Here is a 20366-nt window from a genome sequence, read left to right as displayed (position 1 = left end):
GTACAGAAACTTATTGCCAGCACAGGCCACAGAAGGCAGGAGCAGACGCAGAGCATCTGGCCATGGCCTTCCCTCGTTCCTGGTACAGATGCCAGTGACCTTGCCTTTGCTGGGTAATGAGGTAAATGATGCCAATTCCATTTCTCACAAGGACCTGCCACACCACTGAGAGGGCTATCTTGTCCATCTCCAGGGGGAGCGACTTGAGGTTAGCGGCAGCTTATCAATCTTTGTATCTCTCGTCACTAGCACAGTGATTGGGACACAGGGGATTATCCAAAAGGTTCAGTGAATGAATGGTAGAGGTTGAAGTCATCCTCCTTTCAAATCCACAGATGTCAAAGAAACATTCAGCACACACCAACAACATGTGCTTGCTTTGCTGACAGCCATCCTGAGCTCCACCATTCTATTTAGGCTGCCCTATCCCATGACTCACTTCTAGACCCTTTCTAGAAACTCTCCTCACTCTGCTTGGTATTCTTCTGGATCAAGTTGCTTCTGTTAGGGAGTTAAAGCTTATTTGAAACTATATATATATATATATACACATACATACACACACACACATACACATTTGGTATTCTTCTGGATCAAGTTGTTTCTCTCAGGGAGTTAAAGCTTATTTGAAACTACACACACACACACACACACACACAAACACACACACACATATCATACACACTGCTTCTAAAAATACATGTTTTCAAAAAAAAGTGTTTTCGTGAATGACAGTTGATCCTGGTTTTCAATTTTGGTCAAGATAATGCTATCATTTAACGGATAAATGGCAGTTATCTTTTACTTAGGTTCCTACTGTTAACCTCATCAATAGAAGATTGCAGGCAAGTAAGAAATACTTAAATAAAAAAAAAATACTTAAATAAGAAAAAATGAAGTTAAAGCCACAGAGAAGATCAAAAATAGTAATTATGATTAGGTAATTATCAAGCTCCACATCTTATACCAAGTCTTAGAAGAATCTGACGATAGCCCCTAAGGGTTTGATCGCTGATTTCCATGACTTGGCATTGTGCTGCAGTCAGTGGTATTATGGGATGTTTTTGGGAGCAATGTGATTTTTCTACAAGGTATAACCAAAATCTCTCTTACTTCTCTCAATTACCCAGGCCATGAAAATTGTTTCAAATGTTTACATAAAATCTTGTTCATTACGGTTGAAAATACCCTGTGTAAGGAATATATTTTTGGAACAGTCTATGAATTACTCCCTAGTAAACTGTTGGTTAAAGATTTTAACTAAAGACAGGAAAATTTATAAGGGGTTGTCAGTTCATTAAACAGTGTTGCAAATTAATTGACGAATCACAGGTTCCTCTCTCTTCCATTCCCTTCAGGGGGATAAATCTATAACTTAAGAGAAACTCATTTTATACATGAGGCTTTCTTTGGTCATGGCACAGAAGTGATCGCTTATGAAAACTCTACCTTCTGGACCAAATGTGGGGACAAATGATCTGAAAATGGGGCAAACTACTTAAAACTAAGGCTGTACTAAAAATACGAAAAGCATAATTGCTCTACTAAGACAATTCCTTCTCCTTTTCTTTGGCTGCGTCTAGATAAAGGGCGGAGAGAGGAACTCTAAGAAAAGGGAACTGTAGTCTATGGGAATTACTCCAGAGCTAGCCTGGAAAGAAAGGAGCAGAGGGAATGACCCCCACGCTGAAATCCCTGAAACAAAGATTAAAAGTGAACTTGAAGAATGTGTGCAAGACTGTACAACATTAGATTGAAATAAGCTTAGAGAATATTTATAGTGAGAAAGGTATCAATGATTATTTAGATATAGGTTGCTTTGAAAGTGTTTAAGAAAAAGAAAACAAAAAAAAAATGAGGATAAAGTTGTGTGGGCAGCAGGCTCTGCTCCAATTCTATGCGTACAACCCACAGTGGGCACTAATAAATATTTGTTGGCGGGCCAACAGGAGGTTGAAATCATTAGGATTGAGGTACCAGTGATGCAAGTGTGCAGGATACTGAAACTGAAAGCTCGTATGATTTAAAAGGCCTAACAGGCAAATGTGAAGTTGTGAGGAGACAACAATCCATTATAAATCTGTATCCACCCCAAATTCAATGAAGCCCTTCTCGAAACTTCATTTAGCTTTTACTATGTGCCAGTATACTGAGGCCATTTCACAAATGCTTACTGCTCTCTTTGTTCTAAGGCCGGTGCTGCAAACTCATATATCCTCAAGGGCCAAGGAAGTAGTGACAATAAGGCAAGTGGGCTAAGTGGGGAGCATGGCAAACAGGAAGGACATGCTCTCTGTCTAAAGGGAGCATCTCAGCTCCAGCCAGTTATCGTCCTGCAGAAATGCAGGTCTAGTATGATCAGACTTTCTAATTGTTTAGAAACTGGAAACATATTTTTATTCAAAACTTCTAATTTTTAAATGACAGCAACTAATTTTTAAAAATCAAGCACTGTAAAGCAAACAAAATTTGTCCATGGCCTGTAGGCTCTCAGCATGGAAATTCCCTTCTAAAAAGGCTTCCTACAGTTTCAAATGGTGCCCATTATTTGTAGTTGTTTAAGATTTGGTGAAAAGGTTCATATTCTATTTAGCTGCACTGTCCATGCTTTTTGTAAACTTGGATGAGATTCTCTTTCAACTTTTATCTTTTCACTGGGCAGTCATAATTATTTTTAGTTAACTGAACTCTTTCCAGTGAATTTTGGACTTTGTGTATATCTGTTTGTGCAGAGGCAGAGAATTATACATGTTTCTTGTATATTTTGGTTTGAGAGCAATGTGTCAATTTTTTGACCTCTATCAGTGGAGGATCAGAGGCAAATTCTTTATTTATGGTAGAGAAGAGTGCTATAAAGGACTCCAAATCAGGAATGATTGCTATTTTGTTCCCAAGTTACATCCCTTACTTTTTGCATTATATAAATGACTTGTTATAGTCTGGCCCTCACGCAAGACAGATGCGAACTGTGACATTCATCACTGTACTCCCCACACCTGGCAAAATATGTGGAACGTAGAAGCTGATGAACAAATATTTATTGTACTGAAATGAGCTGACTCACAGTGTCAAAATCCCTTAAGTTGGCTCTCAAAGTCTCTTGTCATCTGACTTCAGCTTCACCTTTGGCTTATCCTCAAGGAGAGCCTGGATGATGACCAAATTCCTCTGAGAAACCAAGGTTCTTCCAGGGCATTTTGAAATATATTGAAACAACTTTTCCCTCTTCTCTATCAATGGAAATCTACTGATTGTCAAAAATCCAATTTAAGGGGCACCTGGGTGGCTCAGTCGTTAAGCATCTGCCTTCAGCTTGGGTCGTGATCCCGGGGTCCTGGGATCGAGCCCCACATTGGGCTCCCTGCTCAGCAGGAAGCCTGCTTCTCCCTCTCCCACTCCCCCTGCTTGTGTTCCCTCTCTCGCTGTGTCTCTGTCAAATAAAATCTTAAAAAAAAAAAAAAAATCCAATTTAAATCTTCCTTTCACTGGAAATCCCATTCTATGACAGTGCATTTGTCCCATGTCCAGCAGATCATAAACCACCAGTCATGCTCACTGCAAACATCAGGACAATCTAATTCATTTGTTTCTATGATAAATGCTTTTAACCCTCAGAAAGCACTGCCTGCCACTATTAGTTTATAAGGACCCTGTGCTTCTCTACATTATGCTCAAAAGGGCAAACATTAAGGGTCAAAACCTCAAAGGCTTGCAGAGGCCAGACAGGCAAGAGAAATGGAATAGTCCAATGTAAGAAAACTGGGAGTTGAATGACTATGGCAAAGTGGAATTCAAATACCCCAGCTCTTCCCTTCATGAGGCAATGCAGGGTTAGCGTCGCCAGACTTGCTCATTTTCAACAGGCCAAAAACGTGGGAGCCAAACCAAACAGGTCTGTGGGCTGCCAGTTTTGACCTTGTGTAGAACACATTATTTTCCTAGAGTTCAGAGACTGTTTCCAAGTAAAACAGCAGGAGAATACACACACACACACACACACACACACACACACACACACACAAATTGGAAGTCACTAGATGTACAAACTGTAGATCTATTAGGATCCAGTAAACTGCATCAGGCAAATATTTTGTGATGCCTCGCCAAAACCCCAAGCTCAAAAACACCTCCAGAAGAGCAATAGCTTTCCTTTGGAAAGGCTCATCTGTGAGACTTTACACAGCGACTGAAGCCTTAATCACATGGTTGCATCTTAAACACATGTGTGAATAAGGGCTGGTTTGGTTCTGCTAGAAAGAATGGAAGACAGAAAGCTGCAAGGGATTTTGACCAAACTAGACTGGTCTAGAAACATATCACTGTTTCTTAACAGAGTCAAATATATGTTCACAGAGTTCATAACATCCCATGAGATTATAAAATAAAAGAGCGTATCAAAGTGCATTCTGGTAATTCATTTCCTCAGGATGAATTATTGTTATTGTTTTCTTTTTTCTGTCCCACATTCCTTCCTTTCAGGAATTGTCTCTAGAAATACATATTTCTGGTGGAGCTGTCAGTCAAAGGGCTCTATGCATGAGCACAATATCTAAGCTGATCCATGAAAGAATCCCATTCCTTGCATGTCATGGCTGGTCCGGAAGTATGCATGATTGAAGTAAGGCCAATAAAGGATCCTAGTTCAGAGATAAGGACCCTGGGATGGGGTGAGATGGCAAGTTATAGGGACCATGTAGTTTGGGCTATCCCAGTATGAGGGAAAACAACTACCAACTGACATGTGAAGATACAACTTCAAAATGATGGAAAGAGATTCCTGATAATATCATCAGAATACAGATTCCATCATGCCCGAGGCTATGCAAACATTGACCAGTAAGTAAACTTTCTAACTTGAGTTTAGTTTGATTTGGGTTCCTGTAGGTGATGACTGAGAGCCTTAGAAACATTTGTGGTTCATATTTTAAGGAGAACGTGGATCCAATTAAATTAATTTCAGAAACAGGCAGCTGAAATGTATGACTGCTTTCTGGCTCAACATATATTTATAATTCACATTTTATGTTCTATCCACCTAAAGCCACTAATATCAGCAAATAAAGTTTTCTATTCTCATTCAAGTACTATTTTAAAATATGATTTCTGTACTAATTGGATCAGTAATGCCATGTTTAGTACCAAAAATCTAAAGAATACAAAAAAGCAAAGAAATTACTAATTTCAGAAGTTAGGATTAAATTAACATGTCAGTCAAGTTTTATTTCCACACTATTGTGTATTCTTGGACACATATGTTGAATTTGATCATTTATGGGAACTATTTTCAGTATGAATTACAAATTTAAAAATAAAATGTGTGTTTACGTGTGTATGTAGTAAATCCCTGGTAAAGGATTCATCTCTAGTAGAATATAGAATCTTTGGATTTATCTTCGACAAGGGGTATTTTAGGAACCATGATTTAGCTGAAAACGTATGATGAAGAGATTGCATTTGGAATGTTAAATATGCCTAGGTCATGTGACAATGTCTTCCAGTATACGTTAGAATTCAGATGACTTGCGGGGCAGAAAGCATGCTCACCTCCTCATTCTCGATTTTGAGCGTGGCCAGTCGGGACTGCAGCTGCTGGTACCTGAGCATGAGCTCGGCCTGGACTGGCTGCTGGGCACTGACCTGACACACCTGGGGGGAATCAGAAACCACAGTTACAACAGGGCCATCAAGCCGGCCTCCAGAGGCACGGGTTTCCTACTTAGATGCTGCATGAGTCACACGGATCCCCTCAAGATTCCAATGACATCTTTACTTTTAATAGCCGCCTCAAAGCTTCAGTGTTAAATACGGACACGCTACATAAGGGGCAAGGGCAGAATGCAGCTGCATGGCCTGGATACGATGGGGAAGGCAGCAGCTGCAGGAAGCTTCGCTGCATCTAAGAACGGGCCAGTTGCTGGAGAGGGAGCTCTGATGCTGAGGTCTCACTGGTGGAATTAGGGATGATTAAGGGGCAGAGGGCAGAGTGCAAAGGAGGGCCCACATGAACCACACAGGCAAAAGTAGGAGAGACAGGAGAGCCTACTGGCTGCAGTCAGATAGGTGACCAGGGTAGGTTACTAACCCTCAGCTTCCTTCTCTGTGAAATGGGGATACTAAGATTTCCTACACCGTGGGGTCCTTGTGGGGATGAAGTGAGTTCATGTACAGAAAGCACTTAGAACACTGCCTGGCACAGAGGAAAGACTCAGAAAATGTAACTATTGGCCTCTTTCAACCATGGCTTGCCTTCCCAATATCAGCCAAATTGTGTGATTCACCATGAATGTGAAGAGGCCACTTCTTGTAATCTGATCTCAATTACGGTTAAGGTCAAAATTAGAGCCTTTTAATTATATTAGTTATATTAAAATTGCACCAGAAACAGAGTTTCTTTTCATGTTCCTTGTCATAGAAATGCTCTCGGCAGATGGAGGTTTCCTTTTATGGAGTCCCCAAAACATCACCGAGATTATTGCTCCCTGGCAGAACTTGCTATAAAAAGGGGGCAACAGACTCATTTTATTAGAAATAATAGTAAAAAAAAAAAAAAAAAAAGGGAAAAACTACTAACCCAATTGAAGTCACTTATCTGTGATATTTTATCATTCTATGTTTGACATATCCATAACTGAAAAATTATAGCAGTAATCATTTGGTTTTGGAAACATAACTCTGGGTGGGATAAGCCACCTGTCTCTCAAATTCATGTGCTATTGGCATAAAAACCGCTTACCATTTCTAATCGAGTTATTTACTCTATCAGATCAAGCAAATATAAAATTGGGTTAGAAATACAGCAGGCACACACATATCTTATAAATCTTAACACTAGGTGTCTCAGAAAAAAGTATGACATTAAAGAAATCTGTCATTGCTATTGTATCTATTTTAAAAAACATACTGTCACCACAATAAGCTAACATTGAATTTTTAATCTATGAGTATTGTTTTGCACAGCTGGAAGACCAAGTGCTATATAGTGTGCTCATTAATTGGTGGTTCTTGTTTTCCCGGCCGCAGACGATAAAATATACCACTGCAACTTGTACACAGCTTAGATGGATTTTCTTCCTTGGGCAAAACAGGATAGAAAGCTAAATTCATATAAAGAACCTAAGATATATCACTTCTAAGGCTCATTTTACCAGTTTGGAGACAATCTGAGTCTTAAAAAATGTTCTGCATTTTCCCCCCTCTCTCCCATGCTCCTGTCATTTACAATTATTTTTCTTTATTGGGATCTTTAAATGAAGATTACAAGAAGTCTTCAGAGAGATTCTGTTGGGCCAGCAAAATGTTTCATTTTGAATTTAAATTTGAATGTCTAGAGGTGGAGGAAGGACTAACTATCCTGAGACAGCGTAGTGCTTACAACCGAGTTTGTACATAGGTTTGCCCTCTGTAGGCATCTGAGCACTCCACCCTTGCTTTAAGAGGTGGTTGTGGCTGGGGGCAGGGCGGGGGAAGGTTAGTGGCTGATCTTAGGATGTAACTAGCTAAGATCCCAAACAAAGGCAGGAGAGAGAACACTACTGGGAATTCTGACAACTCTTAGGTTATAGCAGGTGAAGAGTAACTAACTAATACAATGAAAAGACAATTCATTAGTTTTAAAACAATCAATTACTGACCTCATCACCCATGTGAGACTGAAACTCAAACTTCATTGGTGGACAGAATGCAGCAGGGTACATCTCCATGAATCTCTGCTTATCACTCCTGGGCTCCAAATTGTCAACTGCATTCTCAATAATGTCTAAGCCTTCATGTCTGGAAGTTTCAAGATTATACTCTGCAGACAGATATGTTCTCAGGGCTCTGTTCAGACTTGCATGGTAGCCAAGATCACAGCACTTAAAAAAATAAAAGAATACCATATATAAAAATTAACTCAAATTGGATCAAAGAGCTATATGTGACAGCAACAACTATAAAATTCTTAGAAGAAAACATAGGAGTAAACCTTCATTATCTTGCATTAGGCACTGATTTCTTGGATAAGGCAAAAGTACAAGCAATAAAAGAAAAAAATAAATTAGATTTCATCAAATTTGAAGACTTGTGCTTCAAGGGCACTATCAAGTAAAACGAAGACCCACAGAATGGGAAATTTTTTTGCACATCATGTATCTGATTTAAAAAATTTGTATTTAGAATAAAGAAATCCTACAACTCAATAATGAAAAGACAAATAGCCCAACTAAAAAATGAGCAATTGGACAGACATTTCTCAAAAAACATACACAAATGGTCAACAAGCACATGAAATGATGCTCAACATCATTAGTCATCAGGGAAATGCAAATCAAAACCACAATGAGATACCACTTCACACCCACTAGTATGGTTATAATAAAAAAGATAACAGGCATTGGGAAGAATGTAGAGAAACTGGAATCTTTTATATGCTGCTGATGGGAATGTAAAATATTGCAGCCTCTTTGGAAAAGTCTTGCAGTTCATCAGAGAGTGAAACACAGAGTTAACATATGACTTGGCAGTTCTATTCCTAGTTATACAAGAAAAATAAAAACAAATTTTCACACAAAAAAACTGTACATGAATATTTGCAGCAGCATTATTACTAATAGCTGAAAAGTGGAAACAATCCGAATGTCCAACTAATAAATAAACAAAATGAAACATTATCCAGTCATAACAAAGAAGGAAGTGCTGATACATGCTACAACATGTAGGATCAACCTTGCAACATTATGTTAACTGAAAGAAACCAGCCACCAGAGACCAAACCTTGTAGGATTCCATTTATGGGAAATGTGCAGAATAGATAAATCTACAGAGATAGAAGGTAAATTAGTGGTTGCTAGGGGATGGAGGAACTGGGGGGTGGTGGCTAAGGGCTGTAGGACTTCTTTTTGGAGTAATGAAAATATTCTGTAATAGATCGTGGTGATGGCTACACAACTTTGAATATACTAAAAGCCAATTATAGATTTTTAATGAATGAACTATATGGTATGTGAATAGTATCTCAAGAAAGCTGTTAAAAAATAAAAGCAGCAAAACCAAATACTGAAAGGAAATAATGAAAAAACAGCATTTAAATTTCTTCATGCTTACTGATACTATGATTTATTGAAATCCTTGTAGGACATAAACATACTAACTGTAATCTGGATTTTTATAATTTACTGATGACTCCATAATAATCTGTACTCTTTCAGAAGTGAGAAGAACAGGTTTGAATCTGCCAAAAAAGTTCAGGACCTAGAATAAAATTTGTAAATAAGAAATGACTGCCAAAGTCCTTTTAGTGGAGATAGAATTTTGGGATTCTTAAATCTTCATCATTACCTTTAATTTGTATTTGCATTTATTTTTTCATGTTGCATTTTAAGAGAATATAATTGAAAAAATATAACTCTGGATATTGGTCAGTTATAAATTACTGAAAGAATTTTAAATTTATACATAGAAGCAATATAAATCTCTTAAAGAGGAAGTGGTCTAGAAAGGTACAAAACCAGGTCATCCCTATATTGTTCCAATGCAATTCAATCAATTCAATTTGATTCAATTCAACCCACTAATTGGCCATCTATTAGGTGCATGGAAATTTGCTAGGCTCCAGGAATATGAAGACTGGAATACAGTAAAACATAATCTCCATTCTCAAGGAATCTGCATTTAGGTTGTTCATTACTTTGCTACTAAGAGAGTAGTAGAGGGGCACAAAGGAAGTAACCTCTGTAAAAGGATGCATCCACCAGGATATGAACCATCAGACTGACCTTTATGAAGGCACAGATTCAATCACTGACCTGTCCTTAGAAATGTCAACATATTTAATTCTACCCTCACCCTCCAATTTCAGAATTATTAAATTTGGGATTTTTCTATAGAGATATTCTAAAATCTTGCTATTCGAAGTATGGTCTGTAGACTATCAGCATCACCTGGAGCTTGCTAGAAATGCAGAATCTTGAGCCTCAGCCCTGACCTGCTGAATTAGAATCTGAAGCTTAAAAAAAAAAAATCCATAGGTGATATTATATGCACACTGAAGTCTGAGAAGCACCGCACTAAAACATTGATTAAAAAAAGGTCCCATAACTCTGTCCACTGGGAGTGCTGTTTCTCCAAGCGGGCAAGAGAATCAACTTGAGTAAATATTACTTGATTTAAAAAAGCAGAAAGAAGCTGCCGTATCACAATTACAAATATAAGTAAAACAATTGTGAAATGCAGCAGTCTTATCATTGGTACATTTTCAGTGGAATCAGCTGCACTCAAATATAGAGAATAATTTTCAGCTAATTAAAAAATTCTAGTCTCAGATGAGAAAAGTCTTCTTTTATTTCATTTGCTCCTCAAAATTCATAAAGGTTCTGTGTAGCCATTTTGTACACATCAGAGGGACCGAAAAATTATTCTTTCAGTAATACCTCATCTTGTGCAAACATGAATTGGTAAAGGAAATGGGCCTCATTTCTTTGAAATGTACTAGTGCTTCAAAACACCCAACTATTTTGAAAGAAGACCAATTTGGCTTGATTATAATGAAGCAGATCACATAAGCTGCTTTATTTTATGAGTACTGGTTCCCAATGGGAGTTAACAGAAAATTGACACTGAGGAAAGAAACAACCTAGAGAAAAGGCCCCCCTCTAAACCAAGTCTCTTTTCAGCTCAGAAAGGTTTGAAAGAGAGGAAGAACAAAGGAAAAAGAGGAAGAAAAATAAAGAAATTCAACCCCAACTACCTAATTGAAGTAGAGTTCGGAAAAATACACGTTTAAGTTTTTATTATTCCCAGACTTAAACAGTTTGCTCCTCAAATTTCTAAGAGTTGCATCTTTGGGGAGGAAATGTCAAAATTACAACAGTATTGTGCATGCCACTCAGTTCACCCAGGTGGATTTGGTAGCACTAGACCTAGTAAGGTAGCCGGCTTTCATTGGTGGTTTCTAATATGCTGGGGAGAAGTATGCATGTGGCTTCTTATCCAATCCAGAGGACCCCCTAGGTGTCTTCTGGACTTTGAATGCTATACCTCATGTGGAGGTTTCTGTGATGAGCTTGATGGACAATTTCCTTCTCTGATCCCTATGGAGCTTAACAGTCTGTAAAGTCACTTAATTAGCATGATTCTGTTACTTCTGATATGCAGTGTTTTCTAAGCTCTAGGTTTTTCAAGCGTCCTTTAAAAGAAACACGAATAAAATTCTTATTCAAGGTCTCCTGAGACAGCAAGGCCAGTCACAGAATCGCCTTTTTTTCTAAACTGGATGCTAAAATGACACTGGATATGTTAAGATTCACTATACTTGGTTAAAAGGCCTAAAGTAATTCTATGGAGGTTATGAATTATTAAAGACACTATGAAAGACCAGCTTCTGCACAGAGTTGAGTTATAACCCAAGTGCATTTAATGATGAAAATACGTAAGAAACCAGTAAGATATTTTATGAAAACAAAACAGTACTGTTCTGATGGATGAAAAACTGAATGGATACATAAAATTATGAATTAAAACTGGGGAAGGAAAGAACACTGGAAGTAGAAGGGTATTTTTTGGTTTTGTTTTATTTTTTAATATTCTAACAGCTGCCAAAATATATCCCACTAGGTATTATTAGTCTAAATCGCCACAGTAAGCTAACTTCTTTAGGCAAAAGGGTTGCAAATAGTTTCAAAAATAAAGATGAAATTCAGGTTTTGAGGATTGTCACAAATACTTCGATTTGTTCCAAAGGCTGAGAGGCCAGCTGAAATATACTTGGTGGTTATACAGTCATGTATAAATGGATCACAGCTATTCAGGAAGATAACTTTTTGTTTATTTGTTTGCATAAACTCTTACGACATAAAAAGTCCTACTGGGTAGAAGGTTGGTCCTAGATGGGAGTGAAGATAATGGAACTCCAATGGAAACAAGTCCCACATACGTGTTTTCAGAATAGTAATAGCCAATGTCATTTGCAGGGCAGGCCCAGAAGTGGCTGGAGGGCAGCCCCAAGCTTCTATGTGACTGCAGAATTAAACAGTTTTCATGAGAATGGAGAGGGAAGGAAGTCTTCTGCAGAAGTATTCCACCTTAACCTCATCATTCCTGCCTCCATCGGAAAGGCTTCCATGATCTTTGCCCTGGGTTCCATCTCTGGCTTCTCATTAATAAGCTTTGGCTTTGACCATTCCAGAGTCAAGGACATTGGGTAAAGACTTGGCCTACCCCTTGTTTTGAGTCTTTCTACAATAGTGCAACCTGAGCAAACAACTGCAAAAACAGCTTTCACATAACCTTGGGTAGGCTTTCCAAGGACGAGAAATAGGTAAGTTCACAGCTTTTGCTGCAAACGAAGAAAGTTGATGTCTTCTGAATAAATTATCTTTGTCCCTTACTATTTTCCTCTCTAGCTATTCAGTGTTTCACCTCAGAAACCACAAACTTGTTTTGTGAGAGATGGGCATCTCATGGGACTGAATAGGATGTTTAAAATTCTACAGGCATCTTTTACACACATGCTCTCATGTCTGGGTTCCTGATAGTCCATAAAGAGCTGACAATTTAATTCTCGCTGCTGCTTTAATAACCACGGCCAAACATTTAGCAAAACTTGTTCTGAGTTTCTTTTGTGCAACAAAAAGGCCAAAATGGTACACTGAAATGGATACAAAGTAGGAAACAGGAGAACGGAGGTTTCATATGCCTGAGCCAATGAGTAGGACAATCATTTGTGGCCTAATGCAGCTCCCACTCCCATGGGCAATCATTTCTCTCAGAGAAGCTGCCACCAGATGCATTTTTCCCCAGGCCAAATCTCTATAACTACCCCGAATCAAATCACAAAGGAGGAGAGAGAAGAAATAAAGTAAGCCCAAACAAACAGGTCTTAACAAACAGGCTGGTAAATGCTATGGAGAAGATAAAAAATAGGGAGTGCGGGGGGGGGGGAAAGGGTGTTGTTCTTTTTTATAGAGCAGCTGAGTGCAACATGAATGAAAAGAAGGACTCTGTCTGGCAAAGCTCTGGAAGAGTGTTCTAGACAAAAAGTAGAAAGGCCCAAGGCAAGGGTCTGGGGAACAGAAAGGCCAATGTAGCTGAAGTATGGTAACTAGGAGGAAGCTGAAGAAGATGACACTGAGTGGCAGGTGGGCGCCAGTTCACATGGGTCTTGGTGAAGAGTTTAGATTTTATTCTAAAGACAATGGGAGACCTTTGGAGAGTTTTAAATAGGGATCGGCAGGTCTAGTTTATCTTTTTTAATACACTGGCTGCTTGGGGAGAGAATGGATTACTGATAAGAAGGTCTTAGAAGTTGGGTGCCATCTCAGAAAGCTAGGTGCAGGCAGGAGATGAAGAGCTTCGTCTAGGAGACAGTGCAAGCAGTAAGAAACAGCAGGTTTGGGATATTTAGGAGATACAGATGACAGGACTGGCTGATGCATTTATATGTGGGAAATGCAAGAACTGGGTTTTCGGTTTGCACAAATGGGTGGAAAGGTGTGCCACTTACTGAGGTGCAAAAAATGGTTAAGAAAAAGTTGTTATGTGTGTGAAGAATGAGGACGATGATAGGGGCAAATGGGTATAAAAAGTTGAGTGTATGACATGTTCAAGATACCTATTAGACATCCGAGTAGAGATGTCCAGTAGGCAGTTGGACATACAAATCTGAAGTCCTGGATGTTGATCAAGGCTGCTGATAAAAATCTAGGAGCCATCATGTGGTATTCAAGGCAAGGGACCAGGAGGTAGAAAGCCAAGGAACATGCCGTAGGTGACTTTCAACATTCGGAGGTATGGCCAAGATGAAACACTGAGCACTGGAGACCGAGAGCAGCCTATGCTGCACGTGGAAAACAGCAGTTTCTTTTAACAAAAGCCCATGGCATCTCCACTGGAAGGAACTTTTAAAGCCATCTACTTCAGTCATCCAACTCATTTCAGTTTTTAAATACGCCTTCAATCACAAAGGGATAAAAACATAAATCAGTTTACATGATAACTACACTATCCTAAGCCATTTACCATGATCTCTCTATCATCTTCCTAATAAGGGTTCAGGCCTAATGGGGACCGCAGTATTACAATTTGGCAGGTTTTCATGGATAAATCTAAATACCATTATGTATGGGGCTAAGTCAAACTAATTAAGAAAAATCTGAACTCTGAATAAGTTGCTTTTTAATTAAACACATGTCTCTAGAGACAAAAGGATAAGGCTAAAAGCTTTAGGACAGCTGATTACTTAGACATGATAGAGTAAACACGGCATGGAGTATATGATGTAATCTAATTTCAATTTCATTCTGTATAAATGGCTAATAAAATACATGACAGATATCTTTACCAAGAAAATGAGCTGCAGTAGGGGATTATTCTGTTGCCGTATTCTACAAAAATTACAAAGATTATCCTTCAAACTCCAAAGTGACCTGCAAACTTTTACAGGGAGTGACTGGAAACCGTGAAACTCTACTAAAAGGATAACAAATACTTTATCATCACTGGGACAAGGCACCAATGGAATTCGCTGTTGAGGACTTTGTTTCTCTGAATACCTTTTGAGGGTGGGTAGGTGTGGAACTGGACTGAAAGAGGCTACATTACCAGTTGTTTGAAGAATTCCAGATATACAGAATGCTGAATTTGACTGCACATCTAGGATTATGGGAAATAAGACTTGTACTGCCCTCTTAGCAAATTATAATCACTTGAAAATTTCAGCATTCAATTACAAATATTTGTTGCCTGCATGATTTTTCTTCTGGGTTGTAAAGCTTGTAATGCATCCTAATTCTAAATAGAATTATTTACAGCCTTTTTTGCACTTATTGTTGGAGATAGTAATGATTACAAATGTGAAACCTATGATTTATAAAACTACAATCTATTTTCCATTATAATTATGCCTTTATTCTCCCAAACCAATTACATTTCCTTTGGCCAATATTTGCAATATATTTCTTATTAATTTGTACTTATTCTTTTTTTAAAAGATTTATTTATTTGAGAGAAAGAGAGAGCGCACGAGCATGTGAGTGAAGGGAGGGGAAGAGGGAGAGAGAATTTTAAGCAAACTCCCCGCTGAGCTTGGAGCCGACTCGGGGCTTGATCCCACAACCCTGAGACCATGACCAAGCTGAAATCAAGAGTCCGACACTCAACCGACTGAGCCACCAAGGTGCCCCAAATTCGTATTTCTTCTTCAAGTGACATAATAAACATCCTTTTTTGTTGTGAAATTAACTCTCTGTCCCACATGATTTCAAACTAAGAGACTGTTACTTTACAAACTAAAATTTACCTTGGACCTTCTTCTACCTTATTAATTTGTATGTATGGGGCTAAGTCATATACATAAAAATGCATAAAAAAGCATTTTGCTGACTGAGGTAAATTATAGCTCAGTTTTGAGTTCCAAATTAGTGTATTTCCGATTTCATAGGATCTAAACTCAAGAAGTTTCAGAATACCCCCAGTTTGTTGCAAGGGGCAAAAACTTAACCATATCATGGAGTAATCAGAGTCACATCACCCCAAGCTAGTGATCAATTTTAGCGTCACTACTGGTGGGTTAAGACATAGCATCATCACCTATGGTGTAATCTATTGCAAGGTGCTTAATTTGAACTCATCAAGCCTTTATAGAATGTTCACTTTGTAGGAAATATAGGAAATAGAGAAACAGGCTAACTGACACAACAAAGAATAGAGACAAATTCAGAAGCTGAGATGTTCTGAAGAACTGTTCATGTCTCCTCAACAAGGGACTTTGTTAGATTTAAGAAAAAAAAAAGACTAATGGAACACATCACCCAGATGCAATGTGTGATCCTAAGTTTGGTCTAGTATAGACACACTAGCTGTGAAATGTTTTTTTGGGGGGTCATAAAAAGGAATATGGTCTGGCTATTAGAGGAGTTAACAATGTTCTGAAATGGAAAGATGGGGGTCAATGACTGAAAAAAGTAGGTTAAAAAGCTGTGTAATATGATTTCATACTCTTCTGGTATAAAAATGTATATATACATGGACACAAAAAAAGTCTACATGTTAACAGTGATGATCTGGGGTGGTAAGAAGGTGATCATGTTATTTTTGCTTATAAATTTTTTCTAATTTTCTACAATATACATGCACTAATTCTGTAATAATAAAAGACTAGTTTTAAAATACAAATTCTAGGGGCCTAGGTGGTTCAGTCAGTTAAATGTCTGCCTTCAGCTCAGGTCATGATCTCAGGGTCCTGGGATTGAGCCCCACGTTGGGCTCCATGCTCAGTAGGAGTCTGCTTCTTCCTCTCCCTCTGCCCCTCCCCCCTACTCATGCTCATGCCTTCTCTCTCTCTCAAATAAAATCTTTTAAAAAATAAGTAATAAAATACAAATTCTATGGAAAATTTGTATGACTGTTCTTTTATACCAACAGATCCATTCATCATGGTCTAGCATAGGAAATTTATAAGAAAAGAGATAGATTATTGACATGAGTAGAAACCAAGGGAAACTGGAGGTGTATATAAAGAAGGTCTCAATTTGAGTTCTTATTTATATTGCTTTGATTCAGTCAAGACACAGTTAGTATCTTCCATGTCATTTCACATATAAAACGTTAGGCATTAGAAACGTTGTCTTGACTTTTTCTCATTAGAGAAATAACAACTCTTCCAATAATTATTAGATAGCTCACTATAAAAGTGATTTTGCTAAATAAGCTCACAAAGCATAAAGGATTCTAGATGCCTTTGCATAATAATCAGTCTTTCTTTTTCACAAGGAAGGGTCAAGCTTAATGGTTTTTAGGATCACCACTATATATGCAAATTACATTCCTACAAAATAAGCAGCCATTTTAGAAGGTACACATTCACACTCTGACTGCCTTCAAAGTGAGTCAATGAATGCATAATTTTCACTAAGAGAGGATTCAATTTCAGTTGACTATGACAATAAACCCATTTCTTTTAAAATTCATAGTGAAGTTGTATTATCTGAGAATTACTCCCATTTTATTTTTTTTTAAATTTTTTTAAAGATTTTATTTATTTGAGAGAGAGAATGAGATAGAGAGAGAGCATGAGAGGGGGGAGGGTCAGAGAGAGAAGCAGACTCCCCGCCGAGCAGGAAGCCCGATGCGGGACTCCATCCCAGGACTCCAGGATCATGACCTGAGCTGAAGGCAGTCGCTTAACCAACTGAGCCACCCAGGCGCCCCTGAGAATTACTCCCATTTTAAATGTAAGGCTGATCTTTTAAAAGTCCATCCTTTCTTAAAATTGAAAATTACTTGATATATTTAACCATTACTTATTTACATCAGAGTTAGATTTGGAGGTTAAGAAGTCTGAGTATGAAGCCTACCACTTACTAGCTGTGTGACCTTCGACAAGCTATCCAGCCTACATAAGCCTCAGTTCTTTGCTCTATAAAGTGTAGAAAATACTGTTTACCTCACATGGTTTGCAACGATTTCATGAGATTACGCTTGGACACCTGCCTGTCACATAGTAAGAGCTCAATAAATATCTATGACAATGAAGATGACTCTCCCGAAGTGCTAAGCCTGTCCTATGGGTGCCATTAGTATTGAGGATGCTACTGTCCTTTCCACCACAGGCATCTCGGTCTTACCACACATGACAGAACCACTGTTCCCTGCCCTTCAATCCACATCTCCCCATGGTCCCCACCTCTGTAAAAGGCACCACTGTTAACCTAGTTACTTAGGACCTGAGCTGAGGAGTCCGTTTATCCCTCTTTTCATCTACTATATCAAATTCCTATTCAGTGTATTTTGAATCCAACCAACCACTTCCCACAAGTCTCTTACTGCCACGCCAGTCCAAATCAACACTGTCTCTAGCCTGGACAATTGCAAAAGACTGTTTTCACTCTCATCACCTCCCTCGGTCTGTTTTCCACCCAGATGCCAGAGTGAGTCTCTAAAATGTAAACACGTGATGTCACTTCCTTGAGTAAAATCCTCTAGTGGCTTTCCACCACACTTAGGACACAATCTAAACCCCTTTCCCTTTCCAAAAGACCCTAAGTAATGTGGCTTCTGCCTACACTCTCTTCCAGAACCTTCCTCCTCACTGACTCTGCTCTGGCCATACTGGCCTCCTGCTTTGCTACTTTTTGAGCATCTTGAGCTTGCCAAACACGCCACCGCCTCTATACCCTGAGCCTTGCCGGTCCTTCTGTACGCGGGATTCCTTCCCCATCTAGGCATGTGGCTCTCCAGCTCATTTTCCTGCTCAAACAGCAGGCTTTTCCTGAATGCCACGAAAGGAAGCACACCCATAGTGCTTTTGCTTTTATTTATAGCATGATCACTACTATATAATGTGTGTGTGTATATGTAAATATGTTTGTGAGCGGACGCCTCAACTAGTACATAAACTCCTTGAACAGAGGAACTTTGTTTTGTTCACTGCTGGATCCCCATTGTCAAAATTAGTGCTTGGTACCTTGCAGGTGGTAAAAAAAAAAAAATACTTTTCAATACATGGAGACTTTTTCTTGTGTTAAACTGGCTTGGGTCTAGCCAAGTACTCCAAAAATAAGCCCCAAACCAAAAAATAAGCAAGTGGAGTAGTTATAGAGAATTAGTTCTATATTCCATACACTTTGCAGAATCCCTACAAATATAAGTTTGAAAACAGGGGTCATAAAAATTGTTCATTTTTATTCAAAAAATTGAGCAGTCTAGCAGGAAAAATTCCTTTCATTCATCAGAGTGCTAAAAGAAAATTAATTACTCGATTAAAATACTGATAAGAAAGGAAGAGAAAAAAGTTTTCCTGGGTTTTATTTATTAAAGGGCTCTGTATAAAGAAATTATGATAGTATGAGATAAAAACAGTTTTAGACTCAAAAAAAGGGCACATCAGAGTGTTAACAAACCAAAAAATAATTTCCTTACTTAACAATTCTTTTGCAAAAGTCCCAAACTGTGGCTCTAATATAGCTAAATTCATGAGACATTCACCACAAAAATAAAGTTGCTTTAACCTACTGTATATCTAAATTATGATACTATGAGCCACAGGAAAAAAAATTTTATCATATCTTAAAACTTTTGAATTCAATCAATACAAAGCAGCACATGAGTAAATTTCCAGCAGATAACTCTCTGAACCTCTATCACTTCTCTGTGCTTTTCTAACAACACAATGCTCTTTTTCTTTTATTTGCAGAGATGGACATTTTTGGCCTGGGATTTCTGTTTCACCTGTGCGGTCTCCTACAGTGCTGGAGGTTTTCTGAATGAAAGAATGATCAGAGGGTTAAAGCCGGGTAGTCACTGCAGTAATCACTCATGGATTTAATAGTACACATATATACTGGGAGAGTTTTGGTTTTTTTTTTTGAAGATTTTTATTTATTTGAGCGAGAGCGAGAGAGAGAATGTGTGCACACATGTGCGTGCAGAAGGGGGGGTTGGGGGGAGGGGGAGGGGGCAGAGGGAGAAGCAGGCTCTCTGTTGAGCAGGAAGCCTGACACAGGGCTCCATCCCAGGACCCGGAGATCATGACCTAGAACCAAAGGCAGATGCTTAATCGACTGAGCCACCCAGGTGCCCCTATACTTGGAGAATTCTAAATGAGCCCAAATACTGCCTTTAATAGCATATTCTCAGAGAGAAAGTACAGCATTAGATAAATTTATAAACGTGGTTTAAGTCCACTCTACTTTGCTTACAGTATTTACTACAACTAGGAACAAAGCTATTATGTCTGCAGTCATTTACTTAACATCTGTCTTTTCCACTTTGCATTCCTGAAGGTTAAGATCTGTATATGCTTGGGGGTGGGGGGATGGGTGAAATAGATGATGGGGATTAAGGAGGGCACTTGTGATAAGCAGTGGGTGATGTACAGAACCATTGAATCACTATATTTTACTCCTGAAACTCATATAACACTGTTATGTTAACTAACTGGCGTTAAAATACAAACTGAAAAAAAAAGAACTGTATCTGCGTCTCACAGCCTGAGCACCTCACAATAGTTAAGGCCCAAGAAATGTACTTTGAACCACTGAATGTAGTTAGGGCTGTGCAGCTGCATAATTTAAAAATGACTGGGTCTCCTTCCTAGCTGAGTTTCCCAGGCACTCATAGCTTCACAGAACCTAATAATTTGCTTTTCATTCGTTTTAGGATACACACTTTTTCATATGCATCTTATAATCGATAGTGTGTATCATGTATAGTTTAATTGGCAGCAGTTTTTCCTTCTGAGTATTACATAAAATAACATTGGTTTGAGAAATGATGGTGTTTTCGAATCAATGAAATGTAGTTATTGCTAATTACATCTTAATATGGAAAATATAGGGGCGCCTGGCTGGCTCAGTTGGAAAAGTGAGTGACTCTTGATCTTGGGGTCATTAGTT

At 38.5% G+C, this 20366-nt stretch overlaps 1 protein-coding gene and 1 long non-coding RNA gene across 13 annotated transcripts in view; one reads left to right on the top strand and one right to left on the bottom strand.

The window, feature by feature from the left end:
- Positions 1-20366, bottom strand: part of SRGAP1 (SLIT-ROBO Rho GTPase activating protein 1) — a 265812-nt gene that overhangs the window by 63478 nt on the left and 181968 nt on the right. For all 6 annotated transcript variants that reach the window (XM_078076218.1, XM_036070972.2, XM_036070971.2 and 3 more), the window contains 2 exons: positions 7632-7853; positions 5545-5646 (listed from right to left, as the gene is read on the bottom strand). In XM_078076218.1, coding sequence (XP_077932344.1) covers positions 5545-5646; positions 7632-7853 — 324 coding nt within the window. The remainder of the gene's footprint in view (positions 1-5544; positions 5647-7631; positions 7854-20366) is intronic.
- LOC118522138 (uncharacterized) overlaps positions 1-20366 on the top strand; it is a 52458-nt gene that overhangs the window by 13847 nt on the left and 18245 nt on the right. The gene's annotated exons all lie outside the window — the stretch shown is intronic.

The sequence above is a fragment of the Halichoerus grypus genome, chromosome 6 (genome assembly GCF_964656455.1).
Source record: "Halichoerus grypus chromosome 6, mHalGry1.hap1.1, whole genome shotgun sequence".
Taxonomy (NCBI): domain Eukaryota; kingdom Metazoa; phylum Chordata; class Mammalia; order Carnivora; family Phocidae; genus Halichoerus; species Halichoerus grypus.
This window is presented reverse-complemented; position numbering and strand designations above follow the sequence as displayed.